The sequence below is a fragment of the Myodes glareolus genome, chromosome 7 (genome assembly GCF_982192425.1).
Source record: "Myodes glareolus chromosome 7, mMyoGla1.1, whole genome shotgun sequence".
In the NCBI taxonomy this organism is placed as follows: Eukaryota; Metazoa; Chordata; class Mammalia; order Rodentia; family Cricetidae; genus Myodes; species Myodes glareolus.
In genome coordinates this window covers 60,036,338-60,063,434 of record NC_142032.1, presented here as the reverse complement: position 1 = coordinate 60,063,434, position 27,097 = coordinate 60,036,338, and the positions used below count along the sequence as shown (strand labels likewise).

At 49.7% G+C, this 27,097-nt stretch overlaps 1 protein-coding gene across 7 annotated transcripts in view; it reads left to right on the top strand.

Annotated features, from left to right (window-relative positions):
- The window catches only part of Shank2 (SH3 and multiple ankyrin repeat domains 2), a 439,464-nt gene that overhangs the window by 123,039 nt on the left and 289,328 nt on the right, over positions 1-27,097 (top strand). For 4 of the 7 annotated variants that reach the window (XM_087908252.1, XM_087908251.1, XM_087908250.1 and 1 more), the window contains exon 11: positions 18,933-18,999. In XM_087908252.1, the coding sequence (XP_087764378.1) occupies positions 18,933-18,999 (67 nt within the window). Of the gene's footprint in view, positions 1-18,932; positions 19,000-19,739; positions 19,911-27,097 lie in introns of all 7 variants that reach the window. The other 3 variants (XM_087908249.1, XM_087908248.1, XM_087908247.1) reach the window with 1 other exon arrangement.

Genomic DNA, 27,097 nt, shown 5'->3' with positions numbered 1-27,097 from the left:
GAAGCCGGTCCATCTGGGCTGAATGGACCCCCTCACCATTCCCCAGTCTTGTTCTGTTCAGGGCCCAGAGATTGGCTGCTGCCCCCCACCCCCCACCCCCACCACCACTTGGGGAGAGCCATCTGCTTTAGAGTTGCATTGAAATGCTAATCTGGTCCAGGCTTGTTGAGCATCCATGGATAATCTTGGCATCTCAGTAAAGCTAACAGTGGCAGGCCTGAAAGAGCCCCTACTCCTGCACATCCACAGGATCTGAATGCTGCCCTTTGCTTGACCCCTCAGAGAAGGGACCCTGGTTGCCCCCCCCCCCCCAACACGAGACTAGCTATCTTGGTTCTCTCCCCACCGAGGGCCAGCAGGCTCCCTCACCTGTCAGTTGCATCACCCCCACCTTGCTCAATTAATGCCTTGACCTCTGAGAACAGGGTCTCCCACACCTTCCACAGTTCTCAAGTCCATGGCATGAGGCAAAGAAATGATCTTAAACTCGGTGCAAGGGGGACAGCATCGGTGACATTTCTTAAGTGAGAGTCTCCTCTGGAGCCGGAATACATTCGAAATCTCCATGAATATTCAAAAGCATTCAGAGTTAACTCGGCTCAGGGATTATTTATTTGAACACCGTAGGAAGCGTTATTGTTTATAAAATAGACAGGAGAGAAGCCTTTGTCTCCATGTGTTTCTTTGGAGCCTCCTTCCTGGGACTGTGAGTTCTGTTCCTTTAAACACGGAAGAGAGCAGAGAACATTAGGTTCTGCAGGTGGGGTGGGACCGGACATAGATAGTGGGAACTTAGGGTAGCCTGCCTGCCGCCTTGGGGACTTCATGAGGAACCCCCTCCCCCATCAGGCTCTCCGAATTCCAGATTTGAAGTTGGTGAATCTGCCTTCTCACCTTGTCTTAAAAACAAAAGCTAAATTACAAAACAGAGCACAATAAAGGCTAACGGGGGTGGGAACTCTGAGGAAGGGCAGCCTTGTGACTATAACCTCTTTTCCTACTGGGCATTAAGTTTCTGGCTTTAGGGGTTCAGCATTCTTTTCATGGTGGGTGAATGGGGTGGGGCAGGAGATAGTAGAGGAGACAGAAGGAACATTCTGGAACATGATATTCCTCTGTAAATAGCTTGACTTTCAGGGGACTCCTTTAACTATCAGGTACCCCATTTGCAAGCATAAAACGCAAGTGTTTCTCAGCTCAGAGTCAGCAGAGCAGGGCATGCTTGAAACAAAACTCGGGTGACACAGGGCCTATTTGGAACCACAGAGGAGACCTGTTGAAGGTTTTGGAAACAACCCAGCAGGTGTAACCTCACCTTGGCCCTTGACCTCCACCCCTCACTCTTGGTGCTCCAGAATTCTTCAGCTGGACATTGTGTGTTTCTTAGATGGGTGGAGGGAAGTGGTGATGGGAGGCACCTTGAAGGCTTGATGGGGGATACCATCTTCCTCAGAGTGTTGAGTCTGTAGGGGAGGGCTAAGCTGTACCCCAGTTCATTGTCAGACTCCCCTTTGCAAAGACCAAAGCAGACTTTCAATGTGGCAATGGCTCATGGGACCCAAAGTCTGAAAGAAAAACACAGCCTGTCAGAGGCCTGCCATCCCATCCAGCCTCTGCAGGTCAGCATCTCCAGGGAGAACAAAGTGGCTCTCGGGAATCATGCAAGTCATCCTCTGTCCCATTCATGTCTGCTTGTGGTGACTTTGACTTGGTGGCACTCCACCGCCCATTCCAACCCCCCTAGTCCCCAGCAAAGTCACATAATGGAATTATTTCAGACATATGGTCAGTGCTGAAGCCTCCCCCTCTCCTCTTCCCCCACTCCTCTTCTCCCTCTCCCTTTCTACTTCCCCTCCTCTCTCCCCCTTCTCCCCCTGGCTGAGAGGGGCCAACCCTGGCCTATTTCTTATGGCTACACTAAGTCCTATCAGGAGGTTTGGTGGGATTTATATGAACCAGCTGTGGATGATAAGAGCCTCTTTTGACCCTGTCATCTGTGAGAGTCTTGGCCCTGTCATCCCTGAGATAAAAGGGAGTGTGAAGGGAGAGGTCTCAGATCCCTGTGACCTCATAGCCTCACTTTAGGCCCCATCTCAATTTCTGAATTTCTGAAGTCATCTTTGGGGACCAATGTAGAGACATGGAGACAGTGGCCTGTGTCACACATTCACAGTGTGTGGTGATGGTTCAGGGTCTGATGAAACCTCCTGAGTCTTAGGGATGCATATTCTTCCTTTTTGTTTGTATTCAGTTTTTGCTTTTTAAAAAATTGTTGTTTTCTGGTTTTTTTTTCTTTCAAAATCTGATACACTTCTTTAGAAGTGTCTGTGGATCGGAGAACTTGCAGGAGTTGGTTCTCTCCTACCTGTGGGTTCTGTGTCCTCTCCTTCCACCTGTGGGTACCAGGGACCAACCTCAGTCCTCAGGCTTGGCAGCAGTCACCTTTACACTGAGCCGTCTTGCTGGCCTCTATTTTCCCTTGTATGGAGACAGAAGCACACTCTGTGACCCCGTCTGACCTGGGACTCGCTGTGTAGCTTGTGCTGGCCTCGCACTCCCAGCAGTCCTCCTGCCTCAGCCTACCAGTGTTGGGATTGTAGGTATGAGCTGCCACACCCCACTGAAAGTCTTCTACACAAAGTGTCTTCCTTGCCTCTGATCATCCTTCTCCACACTGGAAAGATGCTCCTGATAATGAAGGCGAGTGCTGCTGAGCTGGCCTCACAGCGACACTTCCCGTTGGCCTTGTCATTGGCGTGGACCCATGGACTGTGCATTAGGGGAGTGTGATTAAAAGTCATTTGCAGTGCATCTGGATTTGTTTATGCCGGCTGCCACGGGCACATGGGGAGTCCCTTGTTTAATCTTACTTGATTTTTTTAATGGCTGCTCTTTAAGATTTTAGTTTGGGTTTCTCAGTATGTGAAATATTTGCAGCATTTTGAAGTTTAAGCTATGATGCAGAATACGGACCTGAAAGCCCAGCTTTCTCCTCCTCCTTTCTTCTCTGGTCTCCTCCTTCCCACAGGTGGCATGAAGATGGCCGACACGCACACTCCAAACTCCATGCACAGTAGGGATGGTGTGTCTCTTTGTAGAGGGAGACATCACAGTACGGGGCATGCTGAGCTCCACCTCTTCCCCTGGAGACACACGTGCAGGGCCCCAGGTCCAGCGAGTGTTTGCTCTCTCTGTGCATGGCAGTGCTGCTTTGGCTGAAAAGGGCTGGGGAAGGGGGGCTTCTTACCATTCAGTGACACAGGTGGATAATTCTAACAACATCCTCGCTCTAGTCAATCATGCTCCATTAGAGTTCTGGGAATCATTTCTGAAGCTTGCTGTGCTCGCTGCATGAAAGGTTGATGGTGTGTGTGTGCGTGCATGCGTGTGTGAATGCTGCAGATGCCAGGACTTAGCTGGATTTGCAGTTTGGAAACGCCACATGCTTTTCATCTGTGTGACCACGTGACAGGTCAGCAGAGGAAGTGTAGAGGCTGTTGGGTGTGGGCTCCCATCTCTTTTCTGCTAGGTTGTTCCCCTACCCGCTTGACCTCTTTCTGACTCCCAGATTAAACCCAGCATGAGTGTCGCAGGGGCTTGGGTATTGGACTCTGCTACCTGCACCCCAAGGCAGCTGCCCAAGCTTGTTTACCTCCCTGATTCACAGGAAGGTGCGCCTGTGGGTCTGCAGTGGCTCTGCAGAAACCCCCAGGAGAGGGGATTAGCAGTCTTGCACACTCCTCTGATCCTTTCCTGCAGGACTCCATAGCTGAGCCTGGTGTAGGAGCTAAACGGTGAGCACAGTGTGGATGGGAAAGAGCATGCAAGGCCGTGCAAACACATGCCTGCTGGTCCCAGGGTTACATTCCCTGATTAGGGGAGGTGGGAGAACCGCAGAAAATGAAAATCGGTGTCTGATGCCTGAGTGTCACTAGCTTAATGGCCAATCAGTTTGTAAGTGTGACCTTGTCCACGGTTTTAAAGTGTAACCAAGCCACGTATCTTTCATTTGCTGGGCTTATGCAGGCATGGAGGGGCACACCTCCTTTGTCATAGCCCAGAGGACTGTCCACTCATCCAGCTGGCCTAGAAGCCAGGGATGGCTGCTCTCCTGGGACTCAGCAGGTTTCCTGTGCTCTGCTCTAAAGCCTGTTGCCTGTGGTTCTTTCCTGAATTGTGTGGCCACACTCTCCTTCCAGTGACTGAGGACAGCTGGTGGTGTGACGTCAGATGGGCCTAGTGTCATCTCATCAGGTCTGCTGGGTCCAGTTCGAGCAGTGGATGGGGTGCCCGGCCTGTCCTGGTGTGGCTCCTATCCCTCCCAACAGCTCACAGGCGCTAACCAGGAAACGGCTGCACGCATGCCTTGATGGCTATTCTCGGATTATTGTCCCTCATTATCTGTCCACAGATGGCACCGTGAATCATAACCGAAGGGAATTAAAATGTGAGGTGCCAGCATGTAGTTGCTAAGGCATTGGGGGGTGCATCCAGTCTGCTTACACCGGCAGATCTGGGAAGGGCTGGTCTGTGCACTGGAGATGAGAGTCTCAGCAGCAGCTAAGTGTCCCCAGGAGACCAAGCTCTGGGTTTAAAAGCAGACTTCAGTGTTTGGGTCAGCCCCATCAGGAGTCATGGATGGGCTTGCCACGTGGGCAAGCAGTATCCAGAAAGTGCCAGAAAGGCCATGGAAAATTGGTAGCTAAGACCTGGAGGTGTCCTCCAGACCCCCCACAGGGGACTCCTGAAAGTCCTTAAAAAAAAAAACTATCAAAATGTAGTTCTTACTGGGGAGTGCATCTTGGGAGTGAAGGACATACTGCCTAGGAGGTGCCTGCTGCAGCTGCCAGTCACTGAGCTGAGGTCCTTGCCTACACCCAGCCTCCTGTGCTTGCTTTTAAGGCACCTGCAGTATCAAAAGGCTTGGTTGTGGACAGTCCCTGGTCACCTTCTTCCGCTCTCCAGAGAAACCCTGTCTCAAAACAAACAAAACAAAACCAAGGAGGAGGGGACAAAAAAGAGAGAGAGAGAAAGAGAGAGAGAGAGAGAGAGAGAGAGAGAGAGAGAGAGAGAGAGAGAGAAAGCAAATTGAGCAAACCAGGGGAAGGGAGCCAGCAAACAGCACCCTTCCATGGCCTCTGCCCCTGGGATCCTGCCCTGTTTGAGTTCCTGTCCTGACTTCCTTCGGTGATGAACAGAAATGCTGAAGTGTAAGCCAAATAAACCCTTTCCTTCCCAGAGATGTCAGTTGTCCTTACACATGGGTGAAGGGACTCAGGTAGCTGCTCTTGGGATTGTTCTAGCAAAGTAACACCTTTTGATTAAAAAAAATTTTTATTTAGGTGTCAAAATGAAATTCTCAGTTATTTAATTGTGTGGTATTTACGTCACATATATTCCATGTGTTCTAGGGTAGGTGGGCCCTGGGGATCCAAAGAGGAAAGGGGTGGGAGGAGGAAAGGAACTTGGGTAAAGTTCCTTTATTTAAGGAGCTTACACACTGATTTTGGGGCTCATTATACGTGTGATTTTTTTTCCCCAGAAGGCCCCGTCTCCTTGGATTTATTTGTAAGAACTAGGGGTTTGTTGGGATACTGACTGGTCATGGGAGGAGGAAATGGGAGTGAGTTTTGTTTGAGTAGGGATGGCATACTACTGAGAGAATCAAGGAGTCTTAGAATGGTGAGCCTGTCACCCTGCACTCGGGAGGCTGAGGCAGGGGATGCAAGAGTTTGAGATCTGCCTAAGTGACATACAAGACCCTGTCTGAAACACAAAGACAAAAGAGAAACAGAATCAGCTTAGTCACCTGTGGTTGAAGGACCTGCAGCTGCCAAACAGCAGAGGGTTTTCAGGGGACAGTTTGGCTTTTGTGGATGAGGACAATTTTGGTTTATATTTTAGAGGTGGTTCCCCAATGTGGCTTGTGCGTATTGGTGATTTTTATTAATCTATTTTTTTTCAGTTACTTGTAGAAGCTGATCTAATAACATCCCTTCAAAACTCCAGTTTATATGTTCGCAGATGGACCTTATTTTAGGCTTCAGAACTTAAGTCTTTTTTCCATCACTAAATGATGTGAACTAGTTTGTGTGTGTGTGTGTGTGTGTGTGTGTGTGTGATGTAAAGTAGTTCATGTGTGTGGTGTGAACTAGTTTGTGTGTGTGGTGTGAACTAGTTTGTGTGTGTGTGATGTAAAGTAGTTCGTGTGTGTGATGTGAACTAGTTTGTGTGTGTGGTGAACTAGTTTGTATGTGTGGTGTGAACTAGTTCACGTGTGTGATACGAACTAGTTCGTGTGTGTGTGTGTGTGGTGTGAACTAGTTCATGTGTGGTGTGAACTAGTTCATGTGTGTGTGGTGTGAATTGAAAATAGTAGCAGTTGCCCCTTGTAGGTGATTTTAGTCACCCATACTCAACCTCTGCCCAAAACTATGACATGGACAATTCCAGAAATAGGTCTCAAGTTTTAAACAGTGGGCCACTCTGCCTGGAGATCTTATACCCCACACTGAACTGCTCCATCCCACTAAGGACACAGCCATTTCCCTTGTCCAGAATGTCCCCATGGTATATGCTACCTGCCTATTAGTCACTCAGTAGCATCTTGGTTCATGGCAGAGCTTGTGTTCAAGGGGCTCTTGTTTCATTTAATCACAGCCCCCAAACACAGGAGTAGTGAGGGATGCTGGCTCTTTGGATGTGCCAGAGTCCTAGAAGCAAGTAAGTTCTCTTGAGTGAGGAGTGAAGCTCTCAGTGTACATGTGGTGTTGCACTGTCTGTGTTTTTAGTTTCCCATTAGGCCTTGCTGCACAGCTCCCACCAATGAGGAGGATGACTGCAGGGTCTGTACCTTTGTGCCTTGACCTTTGCAACATCGGGCAGGAAGAGCAAATGATGGTGTTGTCTCTGTAGCTGCGTTGCTCTAACAAACTGCCTGACTAAGGTAACTTAAGGCAGAAGAAGGAACTCTGGCAAAGACGGCAGCTGGCCACATCCCACTCAGGAAGCAGAGAGAGATGAACACTGGTGCTCATCTTACTTTCTTTTTCATTCTTTATTCAGTCCAGGACTCTGGGCTATTAGATATTGCTGCATGGCCATGCTCAGGGTATGCCTTCCCTCCTCAGTTGAACATCCGGGAAACATTCTCACAGACCTGCACAGAGGTGTGTCTCCTAGGTGATTCCAAATCCAGTCAGGCTGATAATGAGGGTGAGCATGATAACGTGCTCTATCATGTGGCTCAGCAAGCTAACACATGTGCATGCATGTGCATGCTCACACACATACACGTGCACATACATGCACAAACACATGTGCATGCACACACTTGTACACTGATCTTAGTTGTCACTTCTCACTTTTGTCTTAAGAAAATGGGGCTGGTTTCTACCTCTGAAGCAGATCTCATCAGTTGCCTCTTCTTGCTTCTTCAAATAGAAGGCTGAGCCTCGCCTCAGGCATTGGAAAATTTTCTGCAGTTAGAGCCCCCAATGAAGACATGCAGATGTCACTTAGTGTTCAGATGGAAGAGGTGTGCCTTTATGTAATGAAAATCCCACTTTCCTGAGCTCCCAAGGCTGTCCCAACTGCCTGTCAGCCTCCTCATGCTATGAGACCCAGTCAGATGTTTTGCTGTTGTGTGTGGAATAGATATGCGTGACCGCTGCCCTGACCAGTTAGCTCACCTGTTTGCATGGCCTCAGTGTGCCAGAGCCGGTCTAGGAACAGCTCTGTCCCCATCTCAGCCTCTCTGGGTCTTTTTCCTTCTGCTCCAAGAGCTGGGAGCCACATTTACCTTAAGGCCTGGTCGCTTGTGGATTCACAGAGCCTTTGCTAGCTGAGCATGCACTAAGTTCCCTATTAGAGATCCTTTCTCTGTAAACACTAGGGGAGTTGCTGGCTTTCTGTGGAAACGTTGGAGAATAAAAGGTGTTCTTTAAAGCCATTGCTGTGTCAGAGGAGAAATTCACATTTTATTGCTAAATATGAAACTGCATTTGGGTGATGTGAGAATCAATGATAATTAGAATAATAAACACCTCAAGAAAGTGTCCACATTTCTCTGATGTTCTTCATTGCTCTTTCCATCTCTCTGTGTGTGTATTCATAAATGTTCACACAAACACACACACACACACACATGTTACCTTGTTTGGCCATATAATAGAGCATCAGAGCTGAGCATGTTATGGCTCATCTTTGTTATCAATCTGACTGGATTTGGAATAACCTAGGAGACACTTTTGTGCAGGGTGAGCATAAGTGTGCTCACGTGCATGTGCGTGTGTGTGTGTATACATAATGTGCCCATGGAGGCCAGAAGAGGGCATTAGATTCCTTCAGATTAGATAATTATGAGTCACCCAGATCTTCTGTAAGAAGTAGCCAGGGCTCTTCTGCTCTTAACCATTGAACCATCTCTCCAGTCCCTACACCCTTTTTGGTCACAGGTTTCTCACTGAACCTGGAGCCCACCATTTCAGCAAAGTTAGCTGGTCATCAAACTCCAGGGATCTGCCTATCTCTGTCTCAACCCTAGGATTACAAACGCAGGCCACCATTTTTACATAGGTTCTAGGGAACAAATTCAAGTTCTCATGTTTTCATGGCAAACATTTATTTCAGTGACCAAGCCACACTTTGATGTTTATCCTTTACAGCATTTCCTTTGCCATGATATATATTATATATATAATTGAATGGAATTTGCCATTATATATTTATTATATATATATAATTGAATCGAATCCCCTCTGCATAACAGACCAGGCAGGTGACCACTCTCCGAGGAGATGGCAGATATCCAGGTTAGCCTAAGTTCTATATCTCTGCTGGAAGCTGAACCCTGGAATAAAAGGTAGACCAGTTGGGCCATTGTGTAGCTTTGATTGCTGGTTAGGTCACTGTGAAAGATTGCATTTTTTTTCTCAAATGGGATCTTCTAGCCCCAAGTGCTGGGCCAACAACCTGGCTCCCTTGTAATTAGGAACCTGGCATGGAGCCCAGCATCCCTGGGAGAGACGTCACCAGCATCGATGCTTACTTCAAAGCTGTCTTAACTGGAGTGTGCTGTGCCATCTGAGAAGTGTGGTTCTCGACCCCAGCTCCAGACTCCAGAGCACAAGTGACATTTGAGCCTCTTTCTTAAAAAAAAAAAAGGATTTATTTTTATTTTTAATTATGTGTCTGTGGGTGTATGCGTATGCATGTGTAGCTCCTATGGAGTCCAGAAAGAGGTGTCAGATCCCCTGCTATTGGAGGCATAGGTAACTGAGATGCTGGTGTGGATGCATGAAGCCTAACTTGAGTCTTCTGTGAAAGGAGGAATTCTTAGTCACTGAACCATATCTCCAGCCCACTGGGCTTCTTTTTGATCCAGGTGGCCCAGTCACCTTTGGTTTCCTGTGGCACATCCATGTTGCATGTGGCACACAGATAATTTTGGACACAATAAGGTGCAAAATGCAGCCCACTCTGTCAGAGTGGCGTCTCCCTACCGTGCCCCTACCCTGTCCTATGTGCTAGATATGGTAGTGTTTGAGGTCCAAAGCCAGTCTCGGGAAGAGAGGGAAGTTTGAATTTTGCTTCATGGAAGTCGATCCTGAGGTCACTTTGTACAAAAGCCAATTTGGCCTACTGGAGGATGGAGGAAGATAGGTGAGTGCAGGCCACCTTGGGACCCACCTTGAGGCTGGCCTGCACCTTACAACTTTGCCACCCTCCAACAGTCAGTCACATGAGCAAGCCCAGAGTGACAGCCCTCTTCAGAGTGACGTCCCATAACTTAGTGTGGCAGCCTATTGTTAAGGCACATACTTACCCCTTGATGTCCATGGAGGATCAGTTCCTGCCATGTGCCAGAACCTGTGGATGCCAGAACCTGTGGATGCCAGAACCTGTGGATGCTTTCACTAGGCTTCCGGGAAGGAAGTGATAGAATGGGTATATATTAGACTGGCTTACATGATCCTGTCTGGGTCGTCCAGCAGTGATTTTCTCCTGCTGTGGAGGCTGATAACCCTGTAGTTGTTCAGTCCACAAGGCTGTGTGTCTCAGCAGTCCCAATTCTGTGCTGCGGGCCTGGAAGATTCCTAGAAAACTGTCTTCAGTCCGTAATGGGAGGCCAAAGAAGCTGCGTTCTGACATCTCAAAGGACAGTGATGGCGGCGGCGACAGCAGGACAGACACACTCACCAGCCAAACACCAAAGCAGGAGGCAGCAGGCCTTCTCCCAAGACCTCCTTCTCTCTGGACTGCCCTGGGAAAGCACTGTCCACTCAGGGGGAGGCTCACCTCTCTTCAGTTAATCTCTCCAGGAAATGCCCTCACAGACCCGCAAGGGTGCATCTCTTAGGTCTTTACAGATCCAGTTGAGTTGAAGACTGAGATCTGCCACCCCAGTGCTCATGTCCTTGTAGAGAAGGATGTGGTGTTGAACAGGACCTGCATGGCCAGGATGTTTCAGATCCCCTCTAGCTGACCTATGATACCTGTCAGTAAGTAAATAACATGGAAGTTGAGTGTTTAGGGAAGGTGCTTATGCGTGCTCCTCCACAGATACATTTTCTTCTGAATTTTATGTCTAATAGTGTGCAGTATATGTGCGCGTGCGTGCGTGTGTGTGTGTGTGTGTGTGTGTGTGTGTGTGTGGCCAGGGTCTGCATAGTAGGCTCCATCTTCTTAGTCCTGTCACAGTTGTCCCAGAGCACACAGGACCTCTAGGCCCTAAACACGGCTTTTCAAGCCCCGGAACATTATCGTCTAGGCCCTCCAGGCCTTAGCCTAGGGATGGGCAAAGATTCCTGTGGAGCTTGTCTGAGGTGGCCAGCATTTCCCAGCTTACCGTTCCAGGCAGCATTCAGCTTCCCCACCGACCGAAGAAGCTCATGTCTAGTCCTCTTCACCCGACTCCCAGGTCTTTAGGTATCAGCTGTGTCCCAAGTGCCTGTCGGTGTCTGAAACAGAGGCTGTTGTGTCAATCAGGAGGACAAGGGATGAGATATGGCTGCCTTGAGCTTCCCTCTTCCTCTCTATAGGAGCTTTTCCTCAATGATGAGAGGGAAGGCAGGATGTCAAAGTCACCTGCTAGCTGCGACACATCCTCCTGAGCTGGAGCAAGATGGAGTACGCAGTGACTTTCCTATGTGCTCTGGCTGTGGGTCTGGGAGGAGGCTGTTGAGAGGGCAGTGAGAAGGGAGCCATTGTGGCCTCGTTTGGGCAAAATCAGATCCACAATTCACAAGGGTGAATGCCCCTTGGTACACAGTAGCCAGGCAGTAACCTCAGGGTGCTAATTGCCCTCCAGCGGTGGACCCAGGGAATAAGGCGACAAAGGCCATGGGTAACAGTCTCTCTTATTTACATCTTTGTTGATGCAAAAGATACTCAGAGAAAATGCTTTGTTATCTCTCCCAAGCCATGGCCAGGATTGTTAGTTGGTATTTGGTGGAACTCTGTATTCTCCTACCGGGTATGTGGGGCAGAAGGGGTATTACCTGAGAGACTTACTGGCATGTGAACTGCACGCGTTAGATGCTTGTAGCTCTTGGAGGCTGAAGTCGAAGGACAGAGTGTGGCCTTCATAAGCACACTCCTCAGGGGCAGTGCCAGCATACACACTCATCTGGCACAAAGCAAGTTTGCAGTGACCCTAGCAGGGAAACAGACAGGTGCCCTGTTGAGGGCTGGGGCGGCAGCTAACACATCTGTGGGGTTCTGAGAGGATAGCTCCAGCTGCTGCATTGTCTCCACCCCTGGCCCACAGCACATCCGGCTTCTGTGCACTCAACAGGGCTTCCTGCCGAGGACCCACACAGTCCTCAGGCACTGTCCGTGGTGCCCTGATTCCTCCCACTGCCTCATTCTTGAGTCTTTGGTTCTAGGGCTGGTAGGGTACACTGTACCAGGGACATCAAGACGAGCAGGACCTCTTATCTCCCCACAAATCCCGTGGGGGTAGGCACAGGTCCCAGAAGGTGAAGGGATTCCTTGAAGCCATAACAATGAGAAAATTGAAGCAATCATGAGCCAGGAGGGAGAGAGCTGGGACTTTGAGGTGTTGCTTCTGGAGGCATTCTGTCTCCGTGGGTAAAGTACTGAAGTGCTGCTCTGGGGGTGTATGGAGGGCTTGCCGAGGACCTGCCTGTGGTGTTTCCCTGAGCTCTATGGAACAGGCTGGCGTGTGTACATGCTGCCTGTGACAGCAGTGTCGTCCTCCCCAGGCGTGGTCTCAGCCTCACCCACGAGGCTGAGTGCAGTCTCTTCCTGTGAGCCCGACTCCTCGTAGGGTGTGATTGGCAGGTTACGGATTCTGAAGCTGTGCCTCAAAGAGCGTGAGACGAAATTAATGTTAAGTGTAAGCGTTTGAGGCGCCACAGAGAAGACGGTTGTCAGTTTCTGAGGTATGAAAACAGATGACACATCCCTTCCTCCCCATAGCTAGGGGATCCAGTGACGTGGGAGCTGCGCCTTCTCGGGTGATTCATTTCCTGGATGCTCTGCTGGCCAGGTGGCTTCGTGAACAGGAGCCAGATAAGCACCTTTTCCTGCCTCAACAGGGGGTCCTGTTGGAGGAGGGGGTGTCCCTGCTCACTGAGTGTCCTGAGTCCTCAGAGTTCCCAGAGCCCCTGCATACAGAGGGTAGAGCCCCTTTGGGCTGGGTCTGATATACCCTGGCTCTCCATGAAGGAGTCTCACTGACTGTCTCTTTGGGGGTGCCTGGAGTATCCTCAAAGGGTCCCCACCTACTGTGGACAGCAGAGGGACCTCATGCCAGGAAAAGACAAGATAGAGAGGGCTGGTAGTGGGAGTGAGCACCAGCCTGGTACTCTAGCAGTCTGCCTTGTTAAAAGTGTGGCCATGGTCAGGAGTGTCAGGACAGGAACTCAAGGCAGGAACCTGGAAGCAGGAACTGAAGCAGAGGCCATAGAGGAAGGCTGCTTACTGGCTTGCTCTCCATGGCTTCCTCAGCCGGCTCTCTTATATAATCCAGGACCACCTACCCAGGGGTGGCATCGTCCACCATGGCCCGGGCCCTCCCACATCAATCATTAGTCAAGAAACTACACCACAGCTTGCCCATAGGTCGGTCTGACGGAGGCGTGTTCTTAGTTGAGGTTCCTTTTCTCAGGTGACTCTAGCTTGTGCTAAGTTGATAAAAACTAGCCAGCACGGGCACAACCAGCTCTGTGATGGACAGGTCACCTGCTCCCACTCTCTGTTCCCTCTTCTGCTGAGCAGCTCAGCGGTGTGTGGGACAAGCGTCGATGACATTGTGCTGCTATTGAGTTATTCTTACTGGCAAACATGGCGGAGACCAAAGAAGACATTCTCCTGCCCTCTCTCACATCTAGCCCTACAGCCTCAGTGGGCTATGGAGCTCTGCCTTGCTTTTCTCCCTCTTAAGACATCTTTGGGAAGCATGAGAAGGTAGTGATGGAGGGGGTTGGGTGGCCACTGCTTCCTGGAGGTTCCCCAGAGAGAAACTGGCAAGTGATTCATAAATATTTACATCAACTTCATTTGCATAGCAGACATAATTACTTCACCCAGAACCGAGTAGAGGCCCCAGCCTTGGTAGCTGAGGTAGCAGCAAGTTCATGTCTTCTGTCCCTGTAATCCCATGAGTGCTAACGGACTAAAAGCAGTGACATTCCTGACAAGTGCTGGCTGTTCCCTACTGCAGGATGAACGAACTCCTCATTCTGCCCACCATGACAGGCTGCGAAGCTGCCACACCTTCCATCCTGTGTGGGGTTTTTTTGTTTGTTTATTTGTTTGTTTTGTTTTTTCCTGTCTGGTGGTCCCATGCTGTCCTTTGCTTGACACTGTGAGCAGTGGGAAGGGCAGTTGCTCCTTCACCACCATGCCCAGAAACTTCCTCATCTTGATACTCAGTTCCATCTCCTGCCAGGTCCACCTTCCACAGAGAGCTAGAATACATTTCAAGCAAGCTGTGTGCTACTTTAGAGCGGGGGTGGCCTTCCCAAGTTCCCCTAGTGTTGCTCCCTCCTTTCCAGCTGAGAGCACGCCTCTATTGGCATCTCCATTAGTGTGGATTCATTGTACAAAGTAATGGGCTTCGCTGCGGTGTATCCACACATATACATGTTATAGCTTTTGTCTTCTTCACTTTCCCAACCTCGTTCCCTGAGCCACTTTCCCTCCTCTTCCCAAACACTCCTACTTTCATGCTAAATCTATATCTAAACATACATATATACACGTTTTAAGTATGTATAATATAGCATACATATTGAATATGTGTTTAATATATTGTCTAGGTTCTACAGATAAGTGTTAAGAAAAATCCTCTTTGCCAGCACACAGAAATCCAATCAGACCAAATTAAACCGAATTAAAAATGCACATGTTTTAATAAATGCAGTACTCTCAGGTGGCCAAGGGCATGGCAGGGGAGAGAGAAAACTGGGGAGCACATACAAAACCCGGGACCACATGTTCCTCCTCTGGGCACCCACTTAAATGCCCTGTGGGAGTGGTCCCATGGGAGGGGTCAGGACCTGGCATGCTGGGATTTGGAGTCCAGACCAATGCAACTCCCAGGCCAGAGGGGGCTGGGATGGATGCCAGGGATTGGCATCACATAAGAGAAAATGAATCCTTGTAAAATTTATATTTTATATATACATATATTTATATACATATATTTATATTTATTATATTACAGCCTTTGCAGTCTGTAAGTTTCAAAACCATCCATACCCCATTCCCAGTCCTAAATCTGTGTTCATTTGGGATTCTTGATGGACAGAACCAACAGAAAAACACACGTGCTCACATGCATATATGTGCACACATACACACCACACACACACACACACACACACACACACGGGAAATGTCAATGAAATGTACAGTCGTTTTGAGTCAGGGTCTCACTACATAGTCCTGGCTAGCTTCAAACTCACAGAGGTCCACCTGTCACTGCCTCCTTCCTGAGTGCTGGGGTAAAAGCATGTTCTATCAAAATGTCAGACAAAACAAAACTCCGCTTAAAATAATCTAAAGAAACCACTTGAAAGAAACTCAAATTCCTCCGGGGTCAGCACTTCTTGGAACCAAGATACATGCCCAAGGTCGCACTCTCTGCTCCAGACTGCGCTCTGCTCTTCAGCTGCTCTGCGTTAAGTTAGCCGGTCCTGTAGAATGAGAGGTGGAGCAGAAGATTCATATTCACTAGAAATAAAACCCCAGAGGGCCCTGCTGAAGAATAGCCTTCTGCAGAAGTAAAACTTTCCGCCTTGCTGGAATACTTATTACTGTGTGGTCATTTTCTTAGACCTGTCTTGAGGTTACTGTTGCTGTGATTAAACACTATGGCCAAAGCAACTTGGGGCAGAAAGGGTTTATCTGTTTTCATCAAAGGAAGTCAGGACAGCAACTCAAGCAAGGTAGGAACCTGGAGGCAGGTGCTGATGCAGAGGTCATGGAGCGGTGCTGTTTACTGGCCTGCTCCCATGACTTGCTCAGTCTGCTCCTTTCTAGAACCCAGGACAGCTAGCTCAGGGGTGGCACTACTCAACAATGTACTGGGCTGTCTGTCCCATGTCAATCACTAGTTTCAAAAATGCTCTACAGCCAAGTCTTATGGAGGTATTTTCTCAATTGAGGTTCCCTCCTCTCTGATGACTTTAGCTTGTGTCAAGTTGACAGAAAACTATCCAGCATATGATCCCAGACCTATTTCTTACACCGAGACATATACATCTATGCATGCTAGTGAGTCTCTAAACTGGAGAGAGATTCATTTGTACAGAGAGTTTGGAGGAGGGGGAAGAGAGAGAGAGAGAGGAGGGGGCTTGACTCAGCTTGTAATTTTACAGCTTTGAAGTGGTGTGAATGTCACAGGCATTCAGCACCAAGCGTCCTTCAGATGTGGGGATTTGATCTCTTTCTGGGGGTGTGACATGGACTTAACAGCTGGGCGGCAGCTTGAGCTCAACTCCCATGCAGCCACAGGATCCCAGGGGTGAACCTTGGCACTGCACCGTGCTGCATGGCTGAGCCCTAATGCCAGCAGATCAAACATATCAAATTCCCTTCTGACCCACCAGGTTTTCAGCTTGTGGTGTTCATCTTAAATCAGCAGGCATCTTTAGGGTGTGTATAGAACAAGCCTTTCTATGGAGTTGATCATGTGATTATGGGGTGGGTATAAGTAGAAATCTGTAAAGAAGCCAGTGCTACAGCCTTGATGATTGCTTCTTCCTAGGGAGTCCCCGATCCGCAGGGCCCCCTTATGTTGCTGCCTGACATCATTTCAGAGTAGGCGTGTATAACGCTGAGCCCGCATCTCAGGGGTTTGCTGTGGGTGCACTTATGTTGGCTTCATCCCAGAGGCTCTAGAGCAGTGTAGGCATTGGCCAAGGGATCTCTGGCTTAGTCTATTCTGGATCCAGAAGCATACACTGGGTACTTGGTGTCACCTGCCTGGCTGCTCCTGAGTACCAGGTGACAGACGCAGAACCACAGAGCTATGCTGGGGTGGCTTCCAGTTAAGGCTCACTCTTTCTCTCTTCTTTTCCCCTTTCTTCCTGACTTCACTCCCCTAACTCTTTCTATCACAGGGTGTACTGTAGCCCAAGCTGGCCTCAGACTCACTATGCAACTAAGGGTGACTTTGAACTTCGGATCCTCCTGCCTCCACCTCCTGGGGTTATAGCTTGTTCCACCACATCTGCTTGAGAAAGTGCTAGAGGTGGAGCTCAGGGATTAACACATCCTAGGCAGGCTCTGTGTACATAGGCTGTGTGTACGTCTCGGGGTGGAATAGCTTGTGCTCAGGGAGCATTAAGAGCATTTAGAGGCTGTCTTAATTAGGTTTCTATTGCTGTGAAGAGACACCATGACCATGGCAACTCTTATAAAGGAAACATTTAATTGAGGTGACTCACTTACAGTTTTAGAGGTTCAGTCCCTTATCATGATGGGGAGCACGGTGGTGAGCACGGGAGCATGCAGACAGACGTGGTGCTGGAGCTGAGAGTCCTTACATATTGACTCAGAGGCAACAGAAAGGTGACTGTCACACCGAGGGAAGTCTGAACAAAAAAGAACTCAAAGCCTGCCCCCACAGTGACATACTTCCTCCAACAAGGCCACACCTCCTAATAGTGTCACTCCCTTGGGGAGCCATTTTCTTTCAAACCACCACAGAGGCCTCACTTTTCAGTTTGGCGGACTTGTGTCTAATCAGAAAGGTGGGACTATGAGTTGCTTTTGTCATTGCTGCCACAGAGCGCCTGGCAAAAGCGCTGTAAGAGGCAAGGCTCGGTTTTGACTCAGGTTGTGGATAAAGCCCATCGTGATGGGGAAGGCATGGTACCCGCAGTCAGGAAACAGAGATGGATGCTAGTACTCAGCTCGCATTTTCTTTTTTGTTCTGTCAGGGATTCCAGCCTGTGGGATGGTGTAACCCACATTCATGGTGGGTCCTTCCACCTCAGTTAACCCAATCTAGAAACTCCTCAGACACGCCCAGAGGCCTGTCTCCACAGGGGTTCTAGGTTCCCCACGTCATGTTGACAATCAGAAATAGCCCTCACTAAAGAACTCTTGGGTATGATGTAGGTGGGGTAGCAGCCCAGCCATCTGAGTTCATAGGGCACAATCCTTAGTGCGGAGTTCACAGACTGAGCGTCTGTTGAACACTCTCCCCAACCCCACCACCACTGCAGACAGTTCCCATGCCTCTGGACAAGCAGTCTCCAGGCCTCTAGACAGACAGTCCCCAGGCCTCTGGACAGACAGTCCCCAGGCCTCTGGACAGACAGTCCCCAGGCCTCTGGACAGACAGTCCCCAGGCCTCTGGACAGACAGTCCCCGTGCCTCTGGACAGACAGTCCCCGTGCCTCTGGACAGACAGTCCCCGTGCCTCTGGACAGGCAGTCCCCAGGCCTCTGGACAGACAGTCCCCAGGCCTCTGGACAGACAGTCCCCAGGCCTCTGGACAGACAGTCCCCGTGCCTCTGGACAGGCAGTCCCCGTGCCTCTGGACAGACAGTCCCCGTGCCTCTGGACAGGCAGTCTCCATGCACAAAAGCCGCAGTGGGACAAGAATTTCCTGATGAGGGCACTGAGTACTGATGGACATGCACCCCTTGGCTCAGGCCTTTGTGATGGTTGGCTTTGTCAGTTTGATACAATTTAGAACCACTTGGGAAGAGAGGCATTAACTGATTAACTTGGCTTGTGGGCCTTATCTTGATTGTTAATAGATATGGAAGTCCTTGCCTACTGTGGGCAGCACCATTCCCTAGTCAGGGACCCTGAATAGTATTAAGAGTCAGGACATTGAGCTCAGTAGAGACAAGCAAGCGTCCATTGCATTTATTCTCCTTCTGCTCCTGATTGTGGATTGACGCTTTAAAGTTCCTTCCTCAGTTTCCCCCTCAGTAAGAGACTGCGTGGAAAATATAAACAAAAAATGTATTTTCTTGTCTATCAAATAATTAAATAAGACAAAACTACATTGAAAAATTGTAAAGAAGCCACTTGGCAGAAATTCAGATTCTGTCTTGGTTAGCATTTCTTGAAATCAAAGTATGTGCTCAATTTTTTTCTTTCCCTAGAAACTGCACTATTAGCCAGGCAGGCGAGTATGAATGTGAAGCTGTGCTCTGGCCTCTTGGGTAAGGCACAGGATCCCTTTATATTAGGAATAAATATAGGACTCTTGTTGCTTGCTTCCGGGGGAACAGCTTTTACTCAGCTGAGTATTTTGGATTGTGTGGTCATTTTCTTGAGACCCATTTCTTACAACTGTAACCTAAAATTGTAAGCCAAATAAACCCTTTCTTCTCTAAGTTTCCGTCACAGCCACAGACATGAAATGAGGACAGCTTCTGAGAACAGAAGCACGCTTGTGCAGCTGACATTGAAATCTGTGATTTCTCACTCTGCAGGTGGCAATAATAGCGGGGAACTTTGAACTTGCAGAGTACATCAAGAACCACAAGGAAACAGACATCGGTGAGTAGGCTTGGTGAGAAGCCACAGCCGTTGCCATCTGAGATCCTCCTGGCACTGCTGCAGAGCCAGCTCTCAGCAAAACTTCCCAGAGGCACCAGCACCAGCGTGCCTTGGGAGCCCTTCCCTGATAGCGGGGAGGGTTGTGAAGACCCTGGGAACTGTGCAGTGTGCCTCCCTTGAAGAGTCCCACTCTCCTCTCTCCTGATAGTGCCTGCTACAGGGACGTCTGAATTGTCTAGGTCCTCAGGAGCAGGGATGCTTAATTCTGCTGGGGATTGGTCTAGGGTTCCCACTTGATTCAGATCTCTTGATTTTCCCCCAATATTGATTTGAAATGTTTGCTTTTTACTGTACATTTCTGCAGATAGTGAGGGTCTAGCAACACTGGCAGATGATGCTGATCCTGGGGGAGGTGGTGCATGCGGGAAAGGACTGGGGGTATCGCCATACCTTTCTCTCAAGTTTGCTGTGGGTCCCAAACTGCTATAAAACCCAGTCTTTTTAAAAATCTACAGAAACAAGTCAGGGAATCAGTCTGGGTACCAATCAGGAGACGTGGGAGGGGGGCAGGAAACACATGAGGGAGCAGGAGACACATGGGGGAGCTGGCTTAGATGTGCTCGTTTGAAGGCACACAGATTCATATGTAGCTAATGGGTGGTGACTAAGGGGAGGAAAATGTGGGGTCCTCTCTCCCACCCTCCCGTCACCTCTGCTTGGTGTCCCCCTCCCCTTTCTAGTACCCCTTGTGCCAACCAGGAGGGCCATCTCGGGGGCTCCTCCCTGCTCTCACCGCCCTACCATGGGCTGGGCCCAGTCTTGCACAATGGATGAGCCAGCTGGCCTGCGCCCTCCGGCACTGGGCTTCCACAGGACCTGCAGCGGGGAGCAGTCCCACTGGAGCAGCAGTGGTGAGCCCTCGAAGGTGGAGTTGCCCCATTGAGGGGCTCTGGGATGGGGCTCCTTGGGGCCCTGTGAAGAAGCAGATGGTATCTGCCTCTCACTGCCTGTGCCCTCAACCTGCTTTGGGTGTCAGGGGTGAGTGACACCATGCCTTGCTTTCACGTCTTCGCCATGTTGAATGTGTGTCTTACATGGAATGTGGCTGGGACCTACCTTGCACTGGGGAGGTTGGATCATGATGTGCAGTCAGGCAACTGGTTTGCGTCACCTTGCACCCTGCCCTGAGCATCAGCATTGTTGGAAGAGGGATATGTGTATAGCTCAAACCAAGCAGAGTCCTAGGTTCTCAAACTATTCTCTATGCTTGCCTGCCTCAGCCTCCTACTAGCTGCAAGCAAGTTGCTAGTGTCCTACCTGATACAGATATCTTGTCCTGCTCACATTTATACATCTTCACTTAGGGCAGAGGTTCTCAACCTACGGATAGAGACTCCTATTGGGGGGGGGTGTCACATATCAGATATCCTGCATATATCAAATATCTACAATACAATTTCTAACAGTAGAAAAATTGCAGTTATGAAGAGGCAATGAAATAATTTTATGGTTGGTGATCACTATCACTAGAGAACTGTATTAAGAGGTCACAGCATTAGGAAGGTTGAGAACTACTGACATCGGATGCCAAGTGAGTTCACCTGCAGAAACAGTTGCCCTGTTCATAGGTCCTGGATTCATGTTCAACTTCTCCAAAGATTTTACCATTTCAGAGGGAAATGGCTTCCCTTTGAGAGATGGCAGGCCTGGGAATTTATCCCCAGAGTGTCCATGAGGTCAAAGTCAGTGCTATTCCAGCCAGCAGGACACCTCATGGGTAGGGTACAATTGATACTGTTCTGTAGAGGCTGGGAGGGAAAGAGTCCCTGCTGGGGCTCAGGAAAGGGGAGTTTTGACTGTTGCCAGAGCCCCAACAGGACCCCAACAGGAGCCTGTGTATCCTAAGACTACAGCCTGCTACAGGGCGCTGGAGACTCAAGCTGTCTCCTTCAGCACACAAAGTCTGTGCTACCCTTAAATGTCCACAGGGACCAGAAACACAGAGGGTCAGAAATGCCTGGGTCAGAGCTCACTGCCTCCAATATGGTCTTCCCTGACCACCCCTCCTAGGAAGACCTTGGCAAATTAGTGGGTTCATAGGCGCCCCAACCCAGGCTCTTTAGAAGGTGGGGACCTCAGAGACTGATGGTTTCTGTGTCCCCTCCCTCACCCCAGGCTCTAGAAATTCTGTGACAAGGATTGTACCCCCTTAGTAGTCCTATGAGTTGGACCCCCTTAGTAGTCCTATGAGTTGGAGATTGGTGACTGCTTAATGGGAAAAGACATGTGACTTTTCAGAAGATGAACCTTCAGTGCGTATTGTCACTTGGGCTGTTACAATGCCTCCTCCTCCTGAGTCCTGGTCATTATTAGTTCTAGATTTTTTTTGCTGTCCCATCACCCCCAAACCTATCATGTCTTCTGCCAGGCTGACAATTGATCTTTGAGGAGAGTTTGGGAGCCACTCCTTCCTCTCCTTAATGGTCGCTGTTCTCCACCCGTCTGCGTCAGCGTTGCACAGTGTGTGTTCAGTATGGGATGTACTTGGGTTTCCCGAGAGCTTGTGTGGAATGCAGACACCCTGGCAACCACTGGAGGCTGAGCCCACAGGTCCAGGTGCCCCTGAAATCACTGTGCTGAAATCCTCTGGCAGTTTTGAACTGGCACCCCCCTTTGTGTCTCAGGACTCACCCTCATGCATTTAAACCATAGGATTGACCACATGTCAGTTCCCACAGATGACAAATAACCGCTTTCTGAGAGGTTTAAAATAATAAGTTTATTCTGCCATTCTGGGAGACACAAGGTCAGAATCAAGGTGCTGGTAGCTAGGGACTTCCTAGGGGCTGCAGAAGGGTTTGTTCCAGGCTTGTTCCACACTGCTAGGTGCTGCTGGTGGTCTTTGGCCTCCATGGGTTTGCAGCACATGGTTGTAGTCTCTGGTCTGTGGTAACCTGACCTGCTCTGTGGTTATTGAGATTGTTAACTTTTTTTAGAATTATGGACTCCGTCCTCTGGGCATGTCTGTGAGTAAGATTCTGGATATGGGAAGACCTCCTTGAATGTGGGCAGCAGTATCCCTTTCTCTGGGGGCCCACACTGGATAAAAATGAGAACCCGATCTGAGCATGAGCATTTGTCTCTCTCTGCTTCCTGACTGTGGATGCGCTGTGACCAGCTGCCTCATGCTCCTGACGCCGTGCCTTCCCTGCTGTGACGGTCTGTGTCCTCAGGCTGAGTCAAATAAACCCTTCTTTCCTCAAGTTGTTGCATGTCAGGTGTCTGTCACAGCAATGAGACAAGTCACCATCCAGTATGTCTCAACTTCATGCCTTGTCTTAAGATGTCAGTCTGCTCCTATAATCCAAGACCACCTTCCACTGAAGGTCCATAAGCTGACCGTTCAGGAGAGGAGCCATTTCCAAGGTCACAACTATAGGGGCTTGGACCCATCTTTCCTCCTCCTTCTCCTCCTCCTCCTCTTCCTCCTCCTCCTCCTCTTCTTCTTCTTCTTCTTCATTAAAAATTTCCACCTCCTCCCCTCCTCCCACTTCCTTCCCCTCCCCTCCCCCACCCTCTCTCCTCCTCCTTATCTGTTTGGATGCTCACCTTCTTTTTTCTTCTTTATGACATGTTCTTTGCTTTATGGCTACCTGTCTCCCAGTCATTGCCTCCTCCAGGGCAACAGTATTGAACTCTGCTTGCCCCACAGAGTGTGCTGAGTGAATGACCCTCCCCCATGCTGTTCAACCAGGGACAACCCTTCTGTCACCTTCCTTTCTCAGCATAAAACCCTGTTTCCATACTGGTCTTAGGCACTGAAGGGGTCTTAGGTGAGTTATACTCTGTGGGTGGTCCTGAGCTTCAATGTTACAACTTTTTGTTGTGTATTTCTGTGTGTTGATGGCTGATGGTAAAAGGGCCTCTGTCCTCATGCATGTGGAGATCAGAGGACCACTTTGGGTGTTGTTTTTTAGGAATCATCTACTTTTTGTCTGAGACAGGGCCTCTCACTGGCCTGAAAGTTCACCAGCTGACTGAACTAGCTGATCAAGGACCCTTCCGTCTCTGCCTGCCTTGTCACCGTCACTGGGATCATGAGCGTGAACCCCTGCGCCTGGCTTTGTACATGGGTTTTGGGGATCCAAACACAGGGCCTCACACTTGGGGCTGAGCCATTGCCCTTGCCTTTCCGTGTTCCAATCTCATATTTAAGCTCTACTACCACTGAGGAGGAACAAAGGGGAAAACGAGAAACCTGTCCCTAAGTGTGTCCCCATTCCTGGGTCTGCCAACTGTCACCACACTGCTCACAAGCAGAGTCCTGAGTGTTGCGTGGGACCGAAATGCAGTCCTGGAGGAATCTCAGCCAGAAGGAAAGGAAGGTAATCTCCCCACCTGTGTTGGGTCGTGTCAGGGCACATGTCGGAATTAGGGTAGCCTGAAGTCCTCCACATTCCGAGTTGGGGGTCAGTAAAAGTGGGTAAATACTCCTCTGCCTTTTCCCATGGTTAATCAGGGAAATCCTTCCTGTTAAGAAGTCAGATGCCCCTGCTTTTGAAGGGGGGAGTCCGTGTGTTCCACACTTGCTAGTGCACTTCTGGGAAATCAGAGCAGATGTGGCTTTCGCGGAAAGCCGCCCTAACTCTGTGGTCAGAGCCATCTGGCGCATGGATACCTAGAGGTCTGCAGAGTTCATGTGGTCGCAGCTTGTCTCCCCAGCAGGCATGGCATCGTAACGTGCGCATTGATGTGCTAGCCTGTCACGGCGTGCGTGCTGCTCTTGTCTGATTCTGCGCTGCTTTTTTTTTTTAAAGCCTCCCCCCCCCACCCCGTAAAATATTAAACGTGACCTCTGATCAGGTTGCTGTATCTGCCAGCTGGAAGGAAGTGCAGGCTGGGAGAGGCTGGGAATCGCGAAGTTAATCCCTGCTTGTTGTCACCCACAGTAAACTGTGGCTGGGCAGATGAGCCGAACCGGCTTGAGGTGCCTTGACCACAGAGTACTTAGGATGACTTCTATAGCATGGCTTCCCTTAAAAGCAAGGCCAGGGGGGAGCTGGGAAGCCCACGTCCGAAATAAGCATGCAAGTATTAAGCATGTGGCACGCTGATGAGCCGCGAACCCGGCTAACCTGTTTTCCCCAATCTTTGCTGGTTTTGTTCTTGCCTGGCTCTGAGGGGAGATGCGCTGTCAGATGGATTAAATGACATGGGTTGTGCTTCTTCAGCGGAACAAGGTTTGTTTTCCTCTGTCTTGTCCTTCCGCAGCTATGGAGAGAGTCGCGAGAGGGGTGTGTGTGTGTGTGTGTGTGTGTCAACGCAGCAGCCCATAGAGCTGAGGTGTGTGTGAGTTTGGTGCCTGCTTAGCTGACTAAGGAGCACTTGGATACGGTTGCTAGGTTTCCAGACCGGGAGCCTGTATCATTACTCTGTGGATTTGCATAGGTGATGGATGGAGGAGAGGTTTTCAGATTTCTTAATGTAATATTTTGTGTGTGTGTGTGTGTGTGTGTAGGGGGTGAGAATGTGAAATTCAGGCTTATTTTGACTGATGGTTCTTTGAGAATATACCTGTTTGGAAGATACCACCTGCTGGGAAATAAAATAATTCCGACCTGAGAGATTTCTGTTTGCCTGGTGTTTTCACTGTGAAATGTGCTACTTCCGATGAAACAGGCAAGGTTATCTGAAGTGAGCCCTGGGAGCCTTTGTGTTCGCCAGAGAGACTCTCCAGCAGGTCTTCGGGAAACCCCAAACGCTGACCTAGTTCATTGAATTTAATGGGATGGATGGGGGCCCCTACTGTGGAGTTCCGTCTTTAGGGTCCTCCCCAAGGAAAGGGAGAATGATACTAGAATCAGGTGGCCATCACACAGTTGTCTTTGGATTCCCACAGCATATTTTCAGAACAAGTCGTTCAGCAGGAGTGGGGGACATAGAGCTTCAGAAACACTGCAGTTTCTAAGCAAGCGGTCTATGACCAGGCCAGTGGGGCTCATCTTATTCTTGCTGCCCTTGGAGAGGATGGGTAGAAACACATGTAAATTTGTGTAAGTCTGGTGTGTGTGTGTGTTCATGTGTGTGCATGCGTGTGTTCACTCAGTTCTTGCATAGGGCTCATTGATGGCTCTATCTTGTTATATCTGGTTCAGGCCTGTCTGTGACTGGGGTCTTGGTTGCTGTCTGCCTGTTGAAGGCTTTGGTCTAGTGGTTCGTTATGGTTCTGTGTTCGCTGCCTCTGCTCCCATCCAGGAGTTTTATCCCCAGTCATAAAGAATAGCTATGCCACCTGAGTGACACCTTTTTTTTTTGGTGACATCCTTGTGCTGTAGATGTGTTACATGGGGATGATGTTTTAACTTGGGGGTTCCTAACGCCAAAGCCTGGGTGAGGGTCCACTTCTAGTGCCATCCTTGACCTGCCCTATGCCAGGTGCACCGAGCTCCTAAGGCACTGTGGTTTTTGGTTCTAGTAGGATGTGGCAGTAGGCTTGGCCTTCTGTCTTGCGTGCATTTCCATGTGATTTGTCTTTGTGGTCTCTGTCTGTCCACGTGCGCTCCCATGTGCCTTCTAAGCAGTTCTCCATCTGTTCCAGCTTGCTGCGCCTGGTCCCCTCTCAACCAATCAGAACGCCTCTTGAGTGAGGGCTCGGTGAGGGCATGGTGTGTCCTACTTTGGTCCCTCCTTTTTCCAGGCCATCCAGGCCATACCTGCAGTGGACATGTGTGGCTGCTCCCTCCTGCACATAACGTAGAGAGATGCCTTTGAGTTCTGGGTTGATCTGAAGCCTTTCCTGGCTGTGACTTCCAGGTCCTGCACGCCCCGAATGCCAGAAGCTCTGGGGGCATTGCCAGTGTCCTCTGCTCTCACCCTGTGGTCTCTCGCAGTTGCCTTCAATGTGGAACACTTGTTTCTCTGGCCACAGCCTGTCAGAATGGGGTCCCTTTTGTGGAAAATGGCATGCATTTGGAGTCAGAATCTCACTCTGCAGCACAGACTGACATACAACCCCTGATGTAGCCCAGGCTGCCCTCAGACTCATGGCAATTTTCCTGCGTCAGCCTCCTGGGACTTCAGGGCTTTTTATCCAACTGGGATGGGAATGTGCTGTCCTTTACTGTCCCCACCCCCATCCTACCAGTGACTGGAGCAGAGGAAGGCTACTCGTCCCAGCTATGGGTGAGAGCAGGAATGGGCTGTGGACAGAGGTCTGCCAGACCAAGTGGCTCTTAAACTTGGCTGTAAGATTCCCCCTACCCCAGCAACCATGGTGAAAGCTGTGCAGATGACCTTGGTATGACCTTTGGGGCTGACAGGTGGCTGTCACTGGGATCGCTCTCTGGTTTGCATTCAGTTCCTTGATCGCTATGGTCTCAGATGTAGAAAAAACTGACATGCGACACATAGACAGTGTACTGTTACACACAGACAGTGTGGCCCTACTCAGGGCTGGAGCTGTGAGTCAATGCCATTGTCTGACCAATCAGAGCCCTGAAGTTTTAGCTCCTGCTGATCCTAAGAGGCTGCCCGGCTCCCAGTTCAAGGGTGCAGCCCAACATGGTGGGGAAGTGGAGATGATAGGTGCTTGGAGCGGCTGGTCAGACACAGAGAGTGATTAGAGCCCCCTTTCCACTCCCAACACAGTGGTTTATTTTAAAAAAAATCAGTTTATCCAGTTTAATCCCAGACTAGCTAGGACTGGGCTCAGGCGCTGTTTGCTATCCTCAGCTCCTGGGTTTTGCACTAAAGACCAGCTGCTTTGAAAGTAGGTGTCCCACTTACCCCTGGGCTAGATGTGCACCAGGGACCAACTGCAGTCACTCACTGTCCTCAGCTCCCAGGCTTTGCCCTGAAGAACTGCTTGACAAATAGTTGCCAGGCAGGAGGGATGCTAGTCCTGCCAGAATCCCCAGCTCCTTGTAAGCTCTGTTCCTTCCCTGTCCAAGTGCAGGCCTGGATGTGACTACAGCACCCAGGTTGGTTCCAGTTGAGCTGGTGCCAGGAGAGAGGCTCTTCCCGTGCTTCTCTGTGAGAACCCTCAGCCGGCAGTAAGTCAGGGGAAGCCTATGTTCAATATGAGGATTCAAGGGCCTTC